Raw genomic sequence first — 21081 nt, forward strand, 5'->3', positions numbered from 1 at the left:
ACGATTTCCCTTTGTTTAATTTGCCTCTCAGTTTCCCCACCCTTAAAATCATACAAGATTTATTTACATACATTCATAGGATGTGGCTAAAAAGACCTGTGTGTTAACAAGTACTCATAAAATTCATTCTATGAATGAAAGGAATGCCATTATGTATGTACAGTGGGCCCCTTGATCAGAAAGACAAACAGATAAGGAAGTAAGCCTTCCCACTTCCAGAAGTGCCCAAATGTAATAATAAACACTAAAACATGGCACCAACAGTACTGTGTTTTGCCTACTTCAGCCACAAGCACCCCGGAAAGTCCACACTGTTACCCAACCTTCTTAACAAACACAAACAAAAATGCTGATGTGTAACCGTTGAAAAGTTACAGTAAGTAAGCTTCAAATTGTAACAAAACCATTTTACGTTTACCGCTTTCGGTTCACTAAAAGTAACAGCAACAGTGTTTTGTTTGTGATTATGGTTGTGTTTTAAGGGTGGAGAGGGAATTGTGGTAGACAGGTGTAGCACCAGCTTTAGTAACGCAATGATCTGTAGGTAATCCACTAACTCGTTGGAGTTTGGAGGCATATTCTGTGTTACAGGAAATCAAAGAATGAAACAGAAAGAGAAGACACTTGGTTCCAAAAACTCCAAAAGCCAGTCTCATTTAGTATCATTGCTGCTTAGTGCTAACTAAGAGTAAAATGATTAACACTCTCATTTATTACTCTAAGTTGTTGGATTCTGTCACATTCCCTTGAACCTCATCAGTTGTTTTGAAATGCTGAGACTGGTTTTCCAGTTTCCCCAGCACCCAAGTCAGACCTGAGATAAGAGCTTTGTGGGTGACTAAGGCAAAAAAAACACAGCAGAGCCATTACAAGGCGACAATAATAAAAATACAAACACCTTTTTACAAAACCAGCTTGCCTTAAATGCAAAAATGAGATAGTCAACACTGATTGAAGGTGTACATATTAAACATGTACAATTGGCACTGTGCTTCTTCTTTGCATTTCTATTGTCGTTCCGCATTCACATAAAAATGGTGTGGTTTCTGAACTTGTCCCCGTAGCTTATTCACATTGACTGATCCCCATTAGCACAGTCTATATTAATGCCAGTCTTCTCTTCTTAGTAATCCATACAGAATGTAGCACCGAAGATGACAATACATTTTACATTTTATGCTCTGCCACTGAGATTTAATTTAAAACAGTATAAATATGATGGCAAAGCAGCAAGGCTCAGACATGATCCTTCTTATGAGTCCATTTTTTTCCTCTCACTTATTCATACGTCAAATGTTTTGTGGTTCAGTGAGTTCAACTGGGGTGGGATCAGGCAGCAGTACGGACTGTCCGGCTGTTCCTGGGAAAGCGGTGGACTTTGATGTGCTTTGACAGGTGATCACTGCGGGCAAACTTCTTCTCACACACAGGACACTGATATGGCTTCACCCCAGAGTGGGACCGCCGGTGACGGGACAGCTCATCTGAGCGGGAAAACCTGGAACACACAGAGAGAGTTCAGTCATGCAGGCAAGGCAGTGGCAAACCACTGATATAATTTAATTAACCTAAATTGTTCTTCGATCATCCCCCAAAAAAAGATCTACCTCCCATTTGCCAACCCTCAGCACAAAGAATAATGTCAATGCCATGCTTTTGCTATGACTACAGCACACACATTAGACAGGGATATAGGGATGGCGTTAGAAGTATTCTTATGGGCCTCGTAATTAATCATCAGCATACATATTCAGCAAGTGAGCATAGTCTGGAACCAAGTGTTTAGAACTCGGTTACAAGAAGACTGATAAGGTGCTGCAGCCTCAACTTGTGCAATTAGACAATATACTTTACAGTTTATGGCAGGGCTGGGTTGCTTTGCTGTTATGGAATCACAATACAGAACTAAGACAGAATACCATGGAGAACACAAACAACTCCTATGCAAGACCAATACTTCCACTGATACTACAAAACCATGTCTTAACCATTTATAAAGGCATGTCTTTAAGCTCCAGATTATTATAGCTAATCATTTGTACATGTTTTGTGTATTTTTTCCTCCATCTTGCCCCTTTCATTCCTCTCATTTTTGCCTCCCAGACAAAGACAAGTGAACCTTGTCAAGTGACTTGTAATGACTTGAGATTTGGCTGGAACATGAGCTTGAAATTTTTCCAATATTAAAAATACTACTCAAATGTATACTATATTGCCAAAAGTAGGTGGATATCTGGCCATCACACCCATACATACTTCTTTTGATACAATGTTGGGAACACACATGTATAGAATGTCTGCATGCTTTAGGATTACATTTTCCCTTCACTGTAACTACGAGGCCCAAACCTGTTTCAGCATGACAATGCCCCTGAGCACAGTGTGAGTTCCATGAAGACATGGTTTGCCAAAGTTTTGTGGTAGAATGTCCTGCACAGGTCCCTAGATTCAACCCTACTAAACCACTTTGAACTGACATGCACCAGACCTCCCTGCTTGATATCAGTGCCTAATTTCTATAATGCTTTTGTGCTCAAATCCCCATAGCCATGCTCCAAAATGAAGTGCAAAGCCTTCACAAAAATTCTGGAGGTTATTACAACAGCAAAGGGACCAAATCTGAAATGGGATGTTCAACAAGCACATGATATAGCATGATGGTGTCAATAGCATGATGTTGTCCACAAACTATTGGCCATATAGTGCAAATTGGTCTAAAAAAATTAGATTGATATGGTGATGATGTGACTTTTCCTTGGATCCTGTTCAGAACTTGACTTGCAAAAGCCACTTAGACCATTTCGACTTGGATGTAAGAGTGAAATTATTCAACTTGAACCTGAATTGACCAAAAATCTTCAACAGTCATTGAAAGAATTTTCTTGATATTCCTGCAAAACCCCCAAACAGACAGAAGTCCATCATACTGTGGGATTTGGGGCCAAGCCTCAGCCGTGGATAGTATGAAGATAGCTCTGTTATGTGTAAAACTCAGTGTACACTGACATTAAGAGTTCTCCATTGCAAAACTCTAAGAAACTCTAAAGAAATACCAATAAAAAAAATAAAACCTTGAACTACAGATATAAATCTTGATAGACTATTTTTTTTAAGTTTGCATATTGTTATGGGAACTTCAAGAGTTTTTTTGTCTGCATAATATTCAGAATGAGATTCTCGTAATGGAAGTCTCAAACTAGTCTTAAAAGAGCTATCTACTGGCAGTAAACTAGTTAAAGCTCTGCTGAGAGCTCTGATTTTATAGTGTGGCCTTCTAAAAAAAAATTTTCTTCGAAAGTAAAAAGGAATGTCCTGTTTTAGAACTCCTGTAGATGCCAAGAGGCCCTCTCACTTGCTGTTATATAAATGTGTGTGTGTGTGTGTGTGTGTGTGAGTGAGAGAGAGAGAGAGAGAGAGAGAGAGAGAGAGAGAGAGAGAGAGGGAGAGAGAGAGAGGGAGAGAGAGAGGGAGAGAGAGAACTTCATTACAGAGTAGAGGCAATTCCTAGAAAGAACACAGTCATGTGCGTTCACGTGTTTCTTTTTTCAGCTTTGTGACATCCTCCTCAGAGCTTGGTAACTCCTCTGAAAGATGCCTCAGTGTAAACCATATGCTAATTGCCAAAGTACACACACACACACACACACACAGCCTTTCTCAGAACTTTGGCACATAACGTCCAGCAATATAAAATTTTACATATAAATTACAGTTGAAACCTTAATCTGAGATCCTCCAATCACCATCTAGCACTTTAAACAATTCTTCAGTTTTCCACCAAAGGGAAGCATTAAAGGTTCTCTACACTTATTCTGAACAGTACACTTACAAATACTTAAAACTTTAATCATACTGTAAACCCATGAGGAACATATTTTTCTGTTCTTTCTTCCCCTGCTTCTGGTTGTGGTGTGTGTGGCCTTGTGAGAAGAAGCACATTGCATGAGAGAGTAGTGCAGTAGGCAAGAGGAGAAGCGGAGAGATCATACACTATTCCTGTGAAAGACATAGGTAGTTTTGTGTGTGTGTGTGTGTGTGTGTGTGTGTGTGTGTGTGTGTGTGTGTGTGTGTGTGTGTGTGTGTGTGTGTGTGTGTGAAGGATCAGGAGGCGTTCCACTCTCACAGTCATGGTAACTATTCAGCATAGCATTTGACCTGAAACAGTCCCCTGTTCGCAGGCTCCCTTTCACTGTATGTGTGTCTGTATGTGTCACTGTATCACACACACACACAAACACACACACACACACACCACAGAGAATGAGAGAGAATGATTCTTTCCCCTAACATCTACCATCTGTAAAGTTTGTTAGTTAACCAGATATAATTATGCAGGTTCATAAAACATTGACAATAAGTGATATGATACCTATTAACAGAAAAACAGGACAGGCATGTGTGTAGGTGTATGTTGAAATTGTGTTTGAGTTCTCATGGTTGGTTCTTGTCAGACCAGGCTTGCTGCCAGGTTGCTACTGTAGCATAAGAAGGAGGGGAGAGAGAGAGAGAGAGAGAGAGAGAGAGAGAGAGAGAGAGAGAGAGAGAGAGAGAGAGAGAGAGAGAGAGAGAGAGAGAGAATGCTGCTGAGTTTCTATTGTTCCAGCAGTCAGATTCCAGTGTTCTAAAAAACTCACTTTTCTCTTGTTGTATTGAAAGAGGAAGAGCCTTGGGACAGTTTCTGCCACACTCCCCAAACTGTGTCTGAGCTTGTCCCTGTTTCTAAGTCAAAATATTCAAAGAACCATATTAAACAACAACACACCACTTCTACAGTGCTACATTCCTATCAAACTGAAAATCTGAAAACTGAACATTACTGAAACCAAGCACATTGCCAGTTTCTCTATCCAAAATATTTCGGTCATGCTTTTTTTTTTTTTTTTTTAAATATTATGGTCTGTTTTAGATTGCACCATGTAATTTCACAGTACTAAGATTGGAAAGCAGAAGTGGTTAGCAGTCAGAGATTAGAAAGATGTGTATTGTCTACTAAAGAACCTGTAGAACATCCTAACACAGGTTGGAATTCATCCCTAAGATAACAAGCCTCTGGCTACTATACTCAATAGAGGGATGGGGGTTTTATTTCTGGTGTAACATGTTTTGCTTTCTTCAAAGCGTGTGTACAATGAGCAGTATTTAGCAAACCTAAGATTGGTGGTTGCATTTTTCCTGAAGAGTGTTATATATATATATATACATTTTTTTTTCATTTTTCTTCATGGTACTGGTCCAATTCACTTTTATTTGTATAGTACTTTTAACATTAGACATTGTCTCAAAGCAGTATTACAGCAATTCCAAATAAAAGTTTGAATGTTTAAAATTTCATTTTATCGCTAATGAGCAATCCAGAGGCAACAATAGCAAGAAAACTGATAGAAAAGGCATTAAGGGATGTCTGCATCAGATTCTACTGTATGATTGAGGATTCTTTGAGGATTCTTGCACTGATCTTCATAGGATTTCGTAGACTTTTGCAAAAATACCTCTCTGACTACAGTCTTTTAGTTTATGACCTATAACATTTTTCCCGTGTTTCTCTGAAATCTGTTTAGTTCTGTTGAATTTTAATTGCAACTGTAATTTTGATGAGAACAACAGATAAATCACAACTGAATTACTATCCCTACAGGTAAATGTCACCAAATAATTCTTGATAACATTTTTAAATAAGATATTATTATAAATGTTGTGTGTATGTAGTTTGCTAAATTAGGCTGTGTTTTGCTGTTACAGAGCTCACAAACCCTTCTCACTGCTGTAGTCCTCTTGCTTGGGATTGGGTGTAACCTCCTTTAGCTTGTCTATATTACTGTTTCAACAACACACCCTGACCCTGAACACATGGACAACAACAAAGACAATAGATCTATTACACACAAGGCATAGCTGTTCGTTCTTGGCAAGACTCAATATCACATGTGACTTGGAACCACATGCTGTGTGTCCTGTTTCATTTTACACACAGTGAGGAAGTACCTGTCAGTGTCATCATATTTCTCTTTTGCACTTCACACTACATATGTATCTCTATCTATCTTTACCTGTCTATCCATCAATCCAGCCATACCCTCAAACCTTACAAATCTAGATTTAATATAAATGTCTATCTATTTGTTTCTCTTGCCTTTTCACCTACAGAGAAAGCAGATGATTAATTTAGTAAATATTATTCACTGCCAGTATGCATCAACAACCAACAAACCATCAATAACTGTTTATTATGTCAGTAATTACAATAACATCTGCCTCTATTTCAGAACTGCAATAAATCTCAAGCAGCAACCCATTCCTGTACCCCACTTGTGGCCCTAGGGGACCAAACTGTGAAAAAAATGCACTCACTTCCATACACAGCCAGGCCAGTTACAGGCAAATGGCTTCTCTCCAGTATGTCTCCTCAGGTGAGCTTTAAGATGGCTACTCTTGGTGTACATCTTGGCACAGCCTGGAAAGTTGCACTTGTGCATTTTGATGAGATCTGCTACTGGATTCTTCTGGAATTTCTGTGCTCCCCCAACTAGGAGACCACCTTGGAACCCACCCAATCCAAGACCATCCCCTCCATCCCCTACAGGTTTTGCTGCGATGGGTACAGGGGCTATCCGCACAAATTTAGATTGACCATTGGACCTGGTAGATGTAGATGAATTGGAAGCAGAGGGTACAAACTGTGGAACTATTGCAAAGGTCTGTCCCTGGATGTTCACCAGCAGTTGGGCAATTTTGATGTCTGTGCCTGGGGTGGGGGGCTGAGTTGTTGAAGGAGTTGCAGCTTCACTGCTCCCCTGATTCTCCTGTTTGATCTGAATTGGTTGGATTTGAAGAATAACAGGCACCCCACTATTACCACTGCTGTCACTGGAGGTACTGCTGTTCTCGGTGGAGACAGGTCTACTTTGGGTCTCTTTCTTTATTGCATCGTCTGTCTGCATAGTTGGGTCATGATTACTTGGAATACTCTCTCTGCTTTTGGTCTCATACTCAACTCTGAAGTTTGATGGAAGCTTAGCCATTGACAAAGTTGGATTAGAATGATTCTGTGATCCAATGGGGTTTGTCTCTGGCACCCTAGATGAGCTCTTGGTCTCTTCCATGACAACCACTCCTGTACCCAATCCTAGGTCCAGCTCCAGCTCCACTCCAAGGTGTGAGTTCCCCTCATGCTTGAGAGACACCAAACCATTCATGTTTTCTTCTAGGAACTCTTCAATTTCCTCTAGAGTTGGCTGGAAAGGTTCAGAATGTGCCTCTTCCATGTTTGATGCAGACCAAATTTGTAAATCCAAGTTCTCTTCCTTCATGCTGTCCCTTTGTGAGTTCCAAAAGATGCCTGCCAAAGGAGTTGAGGTTACAGTGCTAATCTCAGCACTGTTGCCACCTCCACCACCAAGGGAAGTATGGGATAACAGGAAGTTGAGGATGTTATCCTGGCTCTCATTGCTTGATGTACTTCCATAGCTTGAGCTAAGGACTTGGGAATCTGGGGAGGAACATGAACGCAGACTCGAGGCATCACTGAGGTCGTCTTCTGAGAATGGTGAAGGCATCACCTTATAGCTCGTTGAGTCTGATACCATATCCGATAGGTGGAACACCACAGGTAAGGCAGAGTTAATGCCACTGTAGAAAAGGAAGTTCTCTTTAGTTGACAGGAAATTATCCACCATTCCCTAGAGTTTCCCTTTTATTCAAATTTATAAACAACTCCTGTTTTGATGAACAGTAAATTCTTATTCCTCAGGCTAGAGGGACCCAATGGAGTCCATGTAAACTGAGAATGTTGTTTTTGCTCACAGCAAGAAAGAAATATTGTGATTCCCACATACACCTAAAGTTCCAGGCTGCACCTACACCAAGAGAGAAGAAAAGATCAAATGTCAATATGTTTAGATAATGTAAAAAAAATCAATAAATCTATACAAGTTTCAAACAAAATATCATATAATTCCCACTCAGATATGTGCAACTGTGCCATGTTCTACTTAAGTAAACAATAAATGTTCTGTTAATCGCTTATTTATTATACCTGCCACAAGATGGAGGACAAAGGCAATGGCATATCTTCAGTTTGTTGGAGAAAAGTGCTTTCCAATACTTTGAGGGAACCTACATATAGTGTAGACCAAAGACCCAATATCATGGAAACATTATATTTATCAGATGTCCCAGGAAAGCCGCTAGAATACATGATTGATAAATTAATAACGATGTGGTAGAAGAACTTGTGGATAATAAACATAATCTGAATTACATTATATCTGAATTCTGGTGTCTATTTATAATTGAAAATTGTTGCATAAAAGCAACAGAACAGAATAGAATTACAGTGATGTTTGGCTATTTGCCATAACACATCCCCCACTCATGTGGGATGTGGTAGCCTAGTCTTTAGGGTGTTTCCCAGAAGGTTGTGAGTTCGATAACCAGGTCCACCAAGTTGCCACTGCTGGGCCCCTGAGCAAGGCCCTTAACCCTCATTTGTATAAATTGAAATAAAAATCACTCTGGATAAAGGTGTCTGCTAAATGTCATGGTATATTGCTTAAGGTGTCATTTAGCCATTTATTTTATAGAGCTTGATGAAAACAGGCTATAAGGCTAGATGTGTTGCTGATTAGAAGTACACATTTGCTATACACATGCGCCCCTTCACGGCAGCCAGCGTTTGTTTTCCTCTGCCTAGCTATGTGCCCGACAGTAACCTCTGTGCGCCACTCAACAAACTGTCAACACGTTGAGCGGTGAGAACTTAACACTTTTAATAGAGCTTCAGTCATCCGTGTGGGCTGCACTCACCTTATATGCAACACGTTAACTTCATGCGAGAGGTAGCATATTACAGGCTAGTCAACAGCTCACGTGTCCTCTTTCTAGTTCTATCCAATAACAGTGTGCACTTCTAAACCCAAGTGCGTGTATTTCCACGTTATCCTTCATGGTCTTACATGCATGCATACAACGCTTTATGTATTGAATTGAGTAGATGTTTATTTTTTATTTTAAAACACGCATCCGTGTAAAGAGTTACATAAGACTGCAAGTGTAAATATCAATGATTGGCGTATAGTGTGGAAACGAGAAATGTTTTCATTTAAATGAAGATACGCTCAATGCAACTGCGCTGAATATAAACCCATAATCGAACCATAGAAATGTGTAGAGTTTATTTCCATGAGATGAAACCATACAATGTACAGTAAACATGTTTTTTTCCCAGCCAGCTCGCGCGTGCTGCAGCATTCGGAAGCAGAAATTACACACACACACAGAGACAGACAATCCAAAGAAACAAAAGTAACTATTAAGTAAACCCTCTTACCCGTTTATTTTACCCAGTCGTTCATAAATCCAACGATATGTTTTTCTATGCAATACTCCTGTGTATAAGAATTGGTGCACTTGCCCTTGAAGCCCTCGCGCGGTGTTGCTACACACTACTGGACAGATACGCGGCACTGTAGTTGTACTATGTCTGGGACACGTGACCGTAGAGCGCGTTACAGGGGCGAGAATGAGAGGCAGGGCGCGAGGGCTCGTCTCGTGAACGCGATCTGGTTGGATGCTGACGACGCAAGGCTGAGCTAAGCGGCTGCGTCACCGCGCGAGAGACGCTCGTGTTTTGGATGCAAGCGCGTGGAGGCTGGAAAAGCGGAAAATGGCACTTCCACCTTTTCCTTCCCGTCTTTATCTAAACGATGCTGAAGGAAAAGCTGCTGACACCAGCACAGAAAAGTGGCTGTGCAAAAGCCACTGTGCAACATGTGTAACACAGAGGTATTGGCACAAAGAATATAAGAAATAAGAAGAATGCAACAGCATGGAATCTTTCACTGTAATGTTTAATAGGGTTGTATGGATTGCACACCTTTTCTTTCTGTTCTTTAGGTTTGTGCATGTTGACTGACCTTTTAAATTTAGACCCCAGGTTTACAATTGTTTTCATTCAAGGACTGAAATATGTATTGCATTGTATTGTTATTTCTATTGCTCTTGTGTTTCTTCAGCCATGTCTGTGTTGATTTTGATGTCAAATGTTCAACAGTTTAAAACTTTTAAACAAAGCCAAAAAATATGGCTTATTTAAGCGCTTATTTCGGTCTGGAAATTATGGACAACATATGCATATTACATGTGTGTAAACTCATATATGTAACACAGAGAAACAGATAAAGGTCAATTTTGAAAATAGATTTCCTAGAGACATAAAGCAATTTAAAGTAAGATATGTCTTCCAAGACATGAGGTTGCTCCAATTTCATTTCACAAAAGTATTGTCAGTGTAGAAGGGCAAAAGACCACATGCCTGATCTGAGACAATATGGGGTCTTTGACCTCCACCTGTCTTTCTGTCTCTCTGCTGTCACCACAGGGTCACCAGTTTGTCTTGCAGCACTGCACTTACTTTAGAGTACCAGAACAAACGGAATGTAATATATTTAGTAGTGAAACAAAATGATTGACATGATCCTGATATCCTGGACAGAAACTTTGGGCAACATTCCCTTGAAGTGAAAGTTTAGAGAATAAAACAGTGACTTAAATATATTAGAAGTAACAGTATGAGGAGTAATTATACTTGGCACAGACAGCACTATTGCAAAATGACAGAGAGAGGCTGACACTGTGAAGTTTTAATTTGGCACCCAGGTCCAAGACAAATGGTCAGAGCACATGGGGAGGTAAACACAGGTCAACATTTCCATAAGACTACATAAGTGATATAAAGGCATCCCATCTCAAAGCTATTCTGGGTGAAGCTGGTAATTAAGCATATCCACATAATTAACCAGGAGGGTGTTTTAATTTAGACCTTTGCTTCCTCCACACAACACTAAAATATACAGTAATGTGCATAGAAGATTAGCGAGGAAAGAAGAGTGTTGTTGTGTATGATGCAACATTCGCTTCTTTAAAATCAGAGGGAACTTCAGTATTGGTGATGCAAACAAAAAAATGTTTAATTTGTTATCTGATCAAACACTTATACACAAACAGCACAGAAAGAAATAGAGCTTTATTGTGAGTAGAACTACTGTACAATTTTCTGTGACCTGCTGTAACCTTCTAATACACCGATCACACTGCTGGATTTTGTTAGACTGTGGGACTGTGTGATGAAGGGATTACAGTGGTCAGATGCTAAAGGCCCCTTAATCGAACACTGCAATCACAGACTGTCTGTCTCAGGGATTAAACTGTTGCCTTTTGTCCTAGTTACACACAGATGAGCACACACAGAAATACACTATAATGCTTTTAATAATGGTGAAGCAATGATAGGGACTGGAACAGAGAGAAGAAATGCTGTTTCAACATGGAAAGAGTGGCAAAGGCACATTAAAATCAATGTTGGCAATGTTTAAAGCAGTTTTACAAGGCTACACAAATACAAAGAGCATTTCAAAAATTTGTTTCAAAATTCCCAAACTAAATAAAAAAGCTAAGATTTGGCTGTTTCAGGAGGTTTAACTGTTCAAGGCCTTGTAGCCATCAGGCTTGCTTATTAGGAATAGATCCCCTCACTGTCTTGTGAGTAAGGGAACTGCATATTGCATGTTTATTTAAGCGTAATGATGCATGGTGGTTTTGAAGCATGGGGCTGTGCTTGTCAATTAGCTGGAGTTGAATTTATTGAAGGAAAACACCTGACACATTGTTTGGTTAATCTGCAGCACATTATGCACTAAGTACTCACATGTAAGAAACACCAGCACATGATACAAATGCAATGAGACAAAAGCAATCTCACTTTTGTGATCAAATGAAGTAAGTCATTTTACTTTAGCCTCCAATATCTCAGAGATAAACAAGCCTCTTGTAGGTTGCTTTGCTGTACTGTATATTTAAATACAAGCCAAAAGGCATAAAAATGCGCCTATAATCACCATTATTTCTGCCACGTTCATTCCCTGTTTAGATTATTATAGATATTCACAGAACACTAAAACAGTTAGCCACCTACAAGGCTAAAGTTTGCATGAAATTGCAGCAAAAGGAATATGCTGTAAAATGGCAATGTGTGAAACATTTGCATGAAAATTGCATGAAAAGGGGACAGGGAACAGGGACATCCATGGACAATGACTAACAGTCAGGAATGTTATATACAATACAGTACAATTTTTGGATATAGACCAAGTCTGTTTTGTTTTACTACATAATACATTTCAAATATAATCACAGTGTTGGTTTTATATGTGACGTGATGTGACATACGGCTAAGTTTCATTGTTATTACTGATACACCAAAAACTGAATACATATATTTTTTATCTACAAAAAGTAAAAATTCAGTCCTCAGTCATCAGTGGTCTTTAGTCATCAGTCAACCTTGGCCTTGTACTGTGTGCCTTTAAATGGCTGCTTTCTAAATCAGTATTGCTTAAACTAGTGCATGGTTAGTGGAGCAATCCTCACTTAGTCCTCACTGCACAGGAGGGGTGGACTCATAAACCATCTTGTATTTGTGAATGTTTGCATATGTGCTTGAAGGTATACTAAATGCATATGTGTATCATTTGTGTGTCTTGCAGTAAATACTGTGAGACTCTATATAAAAAAAAACCAAGGTATCAAAAGCAGCATGGCAGGGCTATCAAATCAAAAGGCAAATACGACAGTGAGACAGGCAGTGTAGATGTGTATGGTGTTGCATTAATATGTGACAGGTTTTCCAGCATGTAGATGTCAAATATATTCCTAGGGCTATTATAGGTATTATAATGTTATAGTGTTATTTGGTTTACATTTATCAATCAGTGAGCAGTTACAGAAAAGCATTTAGATTACATTTACTGCATTTGGCAGACGCCCTTATTCAGAGCGACTTACATTTATCTCATTTATACAGCTGAGCAATTGAGGATTAAGGGCCTTGATCAGGGGCCCAGCTTGGTGACCCTGGGATTTGAACTCATGACTTTCTGATCAGTAGTCAACGCCGTAACCACTAAGCTACCACATCCCCGCTCAATCACAAATTGCTGTTTCACGTATTTAGGTGTGGGTATCATCCACTTTGTTCACATCCACTATTAGCTGAAACTCCAGAACAAGGAAACTGCCAAGGATAGAGGATGGGAGGTGCGGTGAGGGGAAAGGGGTTTTCTATTTCTATCCAACACCCTTTGGCTTTACATTTAACAATTTTATTTTACATTGCATATAAAGTAAATATAGAGTGTTGTGTTAAAGGGAACAGTGACATACATCACCAGTAGACATACTGCCTACAGATATTAAAGAAGACATGATAATAAACTTCAAGGCGATATTTGAGTGTGTTATTGAGAAGCTCTGTGGACAAATGGACAACATCTGTGTCTGCTTTTGGTCTAGCACTAAGAGAAAACATGTGAATGACTTTGTGTCTTAGGACACAGCACCACCTGCTGGTCAGAGAAAAAACTCGCCAAATTCTGTTGCTTGGTAACATAAAGTAAACGAGGAAAGGGTCTCGGCCATTGTGAAAGAAGTGAGTTCCCTACAGGCATATTGAATGATTTTAAGGTTTAAATCAAACGGAATACTAAGATTTCCTTTATGGTGACTAAGGTAAGGGCTCATAGTGAATTATTCTCATCCCCTACATTTCAATCAGCCTTATTAACTTTTGTGTTATTTACAGTCATGTTGTCTTTATACTTTATAACTGGAAGCTGGTGTTAATAAAAATGGCCTCTCTCAGTCTCAGTGATAATTCAGTTAAACAATAAACCTAATAGAAATAGAAACACGAAATCTCGCCAAGTTTGTCTTTTTACTTTATCTTGAAATTAAGACTAAAATGCAAAGCTCCTCTGTTCTGAAACTCCTATCATAAAATAGTTTTGCCTCAGTGTTACTTGTTAAACTAACATCCCTTTACAGAAAGGCTATCAACCATAACAATCATGTTTTTATAATGAGAAGTGTCCAGTACACGTGTCTCTTTACAATTCTTCTTCTTCTTCTTCTTCTTCTTCTTCTTCTTCTTATTATTATTATTATTATTATTATTATTATTATTATTATTATTATTATTATTGAAAGGGTAATAAATTAAAAGTAGCACATTACAACAAAAATACTGGTTTGACAGCTTTGAAACTATTGCCAAAGTTGTCATGGAAATTAATCAACAACTTCTGACCAATTGAAAGCAAGCATTGTACAGCGCTGCCTATAAATACACTCCATATACACTCACAATTCAAGGAGATTCTTTTGTGGAAGGAATATAATACTATACAAATGCTTTGTTATTGCATTGCTATTTGTTAATCATTTGATAATCAAATTTCTTTTTAATCTACCATTTAATAAGATTTTCTCATAAAAGATTTATCATGATCATCATGAGCATCATAAATATAACCACATACCAGTGACACCTCTTCATTAGCTCTTTGTGAAAAAAAATTGGAAAAAATAGAAGAAAAATTAGAAAAATGTAACATATACTTGTTAAGCACGTGGGTAAAGACTAACAGATGTTTATTTTAAATCTAGAAATAACTCTGACTTGCAGAATGCTATCAGCAGTGCCTTCACTAAAAGGTAAGATTTAAGAGTGGACTACTGTATTATTGTCTGTATTATTGTACAAGTCATATTGATTTGGAAAGTTATTAATTTATCCCAAACATTAATCTGTTCCAATGTCGCATTCAGACATTTTTTGTGAAAGGCATATTGACCCTAGAGCTGAACATATTACTTATATACCTTAAATCATATACTATATAGTTATGTTATTGCATTTAGAGGCTGTAAGCTTGTACTGTCAATGGGACAAGTGATACTACCTTAATTTAATTAATGAACTTAATAATGCAGGTTTTTTGATAGTATGCATTTTATGCCATATTTTTGTTTTTTTGCAGAGGATGGCTGTGATGGGAACACGACAGAACAGAACCCCTTTAAGATGCCTGATGATGACAACATCTTCCAGTTTAGAAAGGCAGAGAAAACCCGCAGAAAACTAGTACGTGACCCAGTAGACACACAATAAAATGTTTTTTGTTTTTTTTTTGTTATTGATTTTGTTGTTGTTTAGCTGAAGTGTTGGATTTAAGTATCTAGTTGGTTTGGTGTTAATTCAATACTTAATTACCACTTCATATTTATAAATACTTATTATTGCTCTCAAACACAGATTGAATTTATAGCTAAACCTGTTATACCTATATTATTCTGGGTGATTAGTTGGTAGCATCTATGAGACCTATTAAGAGAGTCTAGATGTTTACCTTACAATATGTCAGATGGGCTGCTTTAAAATACTTTCATATCTTACATTTAAAGGCATATATGTTCATATATGTCATAGTTATATAAATATGAATGTCATATACCCTGTCATGGCCTTTTGACTAGTAAGGCTGCCCTTTATATAGCACTCTGCAGCAATATTATTATACTCTGCCGTACAATGCATGAAAACGGAGCCAGAAAATATTATTAGCAGATCAACCAGTAAAAATTAATGAAATGAAAGTAAAAAATTTACAAATGCCTACTTGTTTGCAGAACAGCATGTCCTAAATTTCTCTATAGACAGGAGTAATGAACCCCTTTTGTTTTTAGACAAATTGTAACTTTATGTGCAAAACATACTCTAAATGACTGTAATTTTGTTGTAAATGCATACAGTGTCATCTTTGCATCTTATGCATATAACAGTACTTCAAAGGCGTTCTTTTAAGTGATCTTTTTTGCTATATCATTTCCTGGTACACCAATACGTTCTTTTTTTGTCTGTCTGAAAAAAATATAAACTATAAGTATGAATCTTTTCCTTTATGTATGGAGACTTTTAGGACACCCTGTACAGTACTTTCACAAGAAAAGACAGCAACACATTATTGCCTTGTTCATTAATTTGAAGTTATCTTGGCAATGTAAAAAACTGTTTGCACAAGAATGAGCAATTCATTGTCTCAGTTATAACACTGAGCTGCTGCAGTGACTTTATATTCGCAATTCTCTTTTAAACCAAACACATCCAACACAATGCCACTTTCATGAGAATCATTGCCAGAATGTTACACATTCATTAGAAACAAAAATGTCAGTTGTAACCAGTTTACCCATTATATTTATGGTTTTGTGAATGAAAAAGTATCTCCTTAAAGGAGCACTACATATGGGAGAATATCACAGACAAGGCATTCACGTTTTCTCTACAGACTATCTGGCATTTATCTAAAACTCAAGTACTTCAACAAAGCAGTGATTCTTTGCATTCTTTGAGTTTTTGTGGTATTTATGCTCCTTAAGACAATCCCACCTGTTCTCTGTGGAAAGGTATTCTGATGAATTATACAGATTTAAAGCTTCTTTATAAAATACATTTGGATTGAAGAAAGCATTCTGTGACAGTACGGTTCAGTGCACTTTACATTCTGAGATTTCACATCATAAAGGGTCCAAATTAGAAAAAAAAGTTTCCAAATTAGAAAAATCCATACATACATTTTAATAAAAAATAAATGTATAAAGTACCCACTGATGAACCATTTCCAAAATGTTCTTTAAAATAAGTTGAAAATGTTGGTGTATTATATAATGTTCATCATAAACATGCACATATGCATGTCACGGTCAGGAGCCCACATATTTTGCTCATATAACGTATAATCATGTGTTCCAATGTATTATCATATGTCAGAGAGTGTATATACAATATCTTTTTACCTTTTCTTAGCAACATTCTTTAAATATGAATGTTCTTTACGAACATTCATATTAGCACCCAGTAAATGCATGGTTTTAATTTTTTTTTGTTTGTTTGTTTATTTCAAGCTTGAAATGGCAATGCGTTCAAAATGTAACTTGTAAAAGCTGTGGTAAGTGTGTATTCTTTGAGTAGGTTATTCATTGTCTGGAGATCATTTTCATCTACTCACTCATACGACATAAAGCCAGGTGTTACTGTATAATTTTCAATTAGCGTAATCCGTGAAGACACAGTGCACCTATTTAATTAGACCCGAACAGAACATTCTTAATCACATAATTCAAAATATAAACTCTCAATTTTTCCACAGCACTGTTCCAACACAGAAAGTTGTTAAATACAAAGCTTTTGAACCTTTGCAAAGCTTCCGTTAAAAGAGCACTCTGTGTATACAGTATTAGTATATATAGTAAGTTGGTCCTTGTATGTAGGAATTCCAAAGAAATCTGAGTCTGTCTGTTCACGAGAAGAAGACATACTCGGGCAAAATAAAAGCAAGACAGTTAGAGCTCAGAAGAAAACTGAGAGATGGCCTGGATGAAGAGGAAGCCGGCACCACAAATCACTCACAGACTGAGGACCACCTTCCCCAGAATGTCCCTTTATCCAAAATGATCATGATTAAAGGTGAGCAGAAAATTTTTAAAGTTAAAAGAGAAACACCTGCCTGAGGAAGACAACAAAACTGTTTTCTTTACTTCTATTAATATCTACTTCAATATTTCCTATTATCCCCTATCATAGATCATAACATTGGAAAAGAGAGCATACGGGAGTTTATTAACAAGAAACGAGAGATGTTCTACATGGAGGTACAATGTGTTCACACATAGCTCTTACAAATGCTCAGCATGTTTCCTTAAATTTCTGTACCTTGTAATTCCTCTTCTCTCTCTCTCTCTCTCTCTCTCTCTCTCTCTCTCTCTCTCTCTCTCAAAGTATGCTCTGGCAGTAAAGAGAGAAGAGATTGCACAGCTAGAGGAGCGGGCAAGTCATGAAGAGAAAAAGTTGGCTAAAGCTGAAAAGCTCCTGGAGGATGATGCTGCTTTGTTTGACACATTTCTAAAAGAAAATGACAAGAACTCAGTGGAAGCCATCCGAATGTAATGACATCACACAAAACACACAGAAATGCACGTCTAACAGCCCAAGTCACCTTTATTCATAGACAGCATTTAAAAGAACTTTAAAATGACTACATAAAATCCAGCAATTTCTAGCTGAAAGGACATAAATGTTATATATATATATATATATATATATATATATATTTATATGTGTGTGAGTAAAGTAATACAGAGCAGTGAAAGACTAAACCCATAGTGGGTAAGATAGATCTTACTCTGATTCCTGGAAAAACTAACAGGTTATTTAGGGTTTTAAAAGTGTCTGATGTGGCGGATCTCTTAATATTTGACATATGTCATTATAACATGTACACAATTAGTCAACTGTCATCTCTAACTTGTACAGTGAACCAGACCTACTGTAATAAAGGTTTGGTGACTGCATTTGTATATGACATTGAAGATCCCCAACAAGTGAATATTATGTTCAGTTACTCATATGATGATGTTTGTGCTCTTATATATAGTGCTGAACAGGAGAGCAAAGCAAAACTGGAGAAAGTAGCTGAGATCAAGAAGGTCACCTCTAAGATGGTGGCCATTAAAAGGTACATATTCAAGTAACAATCTAGAAAACCTATAAATGACACTAATACATTTTACTAAGCTAATTATTTCTTATTATAGAATATTGCCAACTACTCGTATAGAAGCAAGCTTAATTCAACAACAACATGTTAAACAGCTTTTATACTTTATTAAGCCATGTTCTGGTTAATCCTTCGGTTTTATTCATATCTGTGCTTCCATCTTTTACTTAGCAACATTTCTAAACTTGAGGACACACTGCAGGAGTTCAAACTCTACAGGGACTTTTTGTTTAAGCTTTCTCCTCCAGATTGGCAGGAAAAACAGAGAGCAAAGAAGAAAAGTAAGAAAACTAAACCCATCTCTGCCATCAATAGAGAGCATGCGGGAAAGAGCAGAGAGACGGACAGAGTCAAAAGGACTCAGCAATCTGATAGATGTAAGTATTCACCAAGTATTCACAAATTAAGTAAAATTAATTTCAATACACTTTTCCTGTTTTTAAAAATTGAAGAACAGAAAATGAACTACAAGGTGATAAAAAGCTTTAATGCTAACAGGTCAGCCCTTTCAGTATGCCACTATTAAAACTATGCTGACAATATATTAAACAAATAACATTAAAAATAAATAGAGTTAAACATTTATATGTAGCCAAACATGTCACTGTACATTTACAGTAAACACTCAGCTGGGTTGCCTTTCCCTTACTGTTTTTTTTTTTTTTTTTTTGCAGCCCTACTACTGTTACTACAGTGCATGTCTTTTGCCTTTGTATCAGACAGGTAGTGATGAAGTGGTGAAAAGTGGCAAAAATTATCAGCATTTTAACTCGAACCCCAAAAGTGTCAGTATTTCTGTGCAACCCTATTTAAGACATGTATAAACATTCAAAAAGATGTGATGTAATTTCTAATGGTCAGATTTTTGCCAGTTTTTAAACCCTGGTTTGAGCTGGGGTGCCTAGATAGAAGCCTTTATTTTCTCATATATACTGTACATTACAGCACAGTGAAATTTTTTTTTCTTAGTATAGCCCAACTTTGGAGGTTGCCGTCAGAGCGTAGGGTCAGCCATGGCCAGCCTCTGTAGCAGTGAGTGGTTAGGGCTTTGCTCAAGAGCCCAACAGTGGTAGCTTGGCATCAAGCTTATTTACTGTACATACTATATAATGTATATTGCATGTTTCAGCCCTGTGGGATATTTCCAGCCCTGGGTCCTAGAGAAAAAACAGACTCACAAAGGATATGTTTAGGATATATGACAGGATTGTTGGACCCACTCTTTTTCCATCTGATACACAGATACAGGTAGAGAGAAGAGGAACCCTGTTTCACGTGAGCTGCTTCCTCTTCGTGAGGCCAGGGTTCCTTCTGGAGAGAGCGTGAAGTCAACTTCTCAGAGTGGCAAAATGTTTGTACAGTACACAGATACACATATCCACACTTGAAGTGCATGAGTTTAACTAATAATGTTTGCTGTGTTTGTAGAAGCTCTGCGTCTGACAGTGACAGCTCAGAATATGAGGTCTGTTTGAATTATATAAAGACTAACTGCTCTTTTGTTTATAATGCATGCTTAAAGGAAGCTGTATTTGTAACACTATAATATTTGAATTAATTTGAAACAAGTCAACACATTGGTATTTAATTTACATAAGTTATTTTATAAAAAAATGAATTACTGTTTATCATGTCAATATACTGGATTTACGTAATTGTTTAATTTACAACTGCTGTTTTTAAAAGTTATAAAACATGAAAACATTGATAGGATATCTTTTACACTGTAGCCCAACATGAAGAAAAGCTGATTATTTTCCAGAAACAACACTTCTTGATAATTTATTGTATATTGATGTATCCCTGTTATATCAAAGCAATTTGCTTCTAACAGTTTTTTAATTAACTATTTAAGTCATATTTTTATTCATTTATAAAACCTTACATTGTCGCACCTCCAAACAGCAATTCCCTCACCATGCTCTCTGTTCCCTTTCTTGAAGTTAATATGACAAAAATATATGTAGCTTGTCATAATGAAAATCCACAAAGCCCTACATTCTGAAGTCACGCAAGCCCTGTGGTATAATACTTAGTGTAACGTATATATCTAAATGTTTCATGCATCTCCAACCTATCTACAGGTCTACAGTGTTATATCAAAGCTAGAACTGAACAATATGAGAATATTCCATGATAAGGTGCTGCATGTTTGACTAATTTTTTGTCCTGAACTGACCACATAAAGGTTGTAACTTCCTCTCCTGTAGATAGAGCCAGAGCTATACTTCACAAAACCTCAGCAGCTGCTGGACCTGCTCAGTGAACTGGAAGAACAGAACCTTTGTCTAATACAAAACTCTCAGGAGACAGAGGAGAGACTGGAAGAGTTCAGACAGACCATGGAACAGACTCGCAAGAATATGTGAGCATTTTCTATGCTTTACAGTGCCTGCATTAGAGTAAATCAGTATTAGAAATCTCTTTAGAACCCTGTTAAACCTTACATTTCTGGGTGAATGATTATATGCATATAGTGAGAAAGAGGCCAACCACCTGAAGCAGCAGACTGATGCCATGACAATGGCTCTTAAGAGAGAAAAAGAGAAAACTGCAGAACTGGAGCTCAGTACCAGGTTCTTTGACTTTGGAAAGAGCAAAGCAGAGGAGGTGAGAAAATAACGGTGTTATCTAT

The 21081-nt window shown here is 37.5% G+C and overlaps 2 protein-coding genes across 6 annotated transcripts in view; one reads left to right on the forward strand and one right to left on the reverse strand.

Annotated features, from left to right (window-relative positions):
* LOC113642852 (Krueppel-like factor 15) overlaps positions 1 to 21081 on the reverse strand; it is a 21594-nt gene continuing 513 nt past the window's right edge. For 2 of the 5 annotated variants that reach the window (XM_027146557.2, XM_027146556.2), the window contains exons 2-3: positions 6349 to 7853; positions 1 to 1498 (exon numbers count right to left, since the gene is read on the reverse strand). In XM_027146557.2, coding sequence (XP_027002358.1) covers positions 1330 to 1498; positions 6349 to 7673 — 1494 coding nt within the window. In that variant the 5' untranslated portion in view covers positions 7674 to 7853 and the 3' untranslated portion in view covers positions 1 to 1329. Of the gene's footprint in view, positions 1499 to 4634; positions 4720 to 6348; positions 7854 to 9325; positions 9483 to 21081 lie in introns of those variants that run through there. The other 3 variants (XM_047813325.1, XM_027146559.2, XM_027146555.2) reach the window with 3 other exon arrangements.
* The window catches only part of cfap100 (cilia and flagella associated protein 100), an 8927-nt gene continuing 1301 nt past the window's right edge, over positions 13456 to 21081 (forward strand). The window contains exons 1-12 of the mRNA XM_027146553.2: positions 13456 to 13560; positions 14497 to 14544; positions 14871 to 14974; positions 17161 to 17356; positions 17474 to 17541; positions 17669 to 17832; positions 18324 to 18404; positions 18618 to 18823; positions 19689 to 19797; positions 19875 to 19911; positions 20657 to 20811; positions 20924 to 21056. Of these exons, the coding sequence (XP_027002354.2) occupies positions 14517 to 14544; positions 14871 to 14974; positions 17161 to 17356; positions 17474 to 17541; positions 17669 to 17832; positions 18324 to 18404; positions 18618 to 18823; positions 19689 to 19797; positions 19875 to 19911; positions 20657 to 20811; positions 20924 to 21056 (1281 nt within the window). The 5' untranslated portion in view covers positions 13456 to 13560; positions 14497 to 14516. The remainder of the gene's footprint in view (positions 13561 to 14496; positions 14545 to 14870; positions 14975 to 17160; positions 17357 to 17473; positions 17542 to 17668; positions 17833 to 18323; positions 18405 to 18617; positions 18824 to 19688; positions 19798 to 19874; positions 19912 to 20656; positions 20812 to 20923; positions 21057 to 21081) is intronic.

The sequence above is a fragment of the Tachysurus fulvidraco genome, chromosome 5, assembly GCF_022655615.1.
Source record: "Tachysurus fulvidraco isolate hzauxx_2018 chromosome 5, HZAU_PFXX_2.0, whole genome shotgun sequence".
Lineage (NCBI taxonomy): Eukaryota > Metazoa > Chordata > Actinopteri > Siluriformes > Bagridae > Tachysurus > Tachysurus fulvidraco.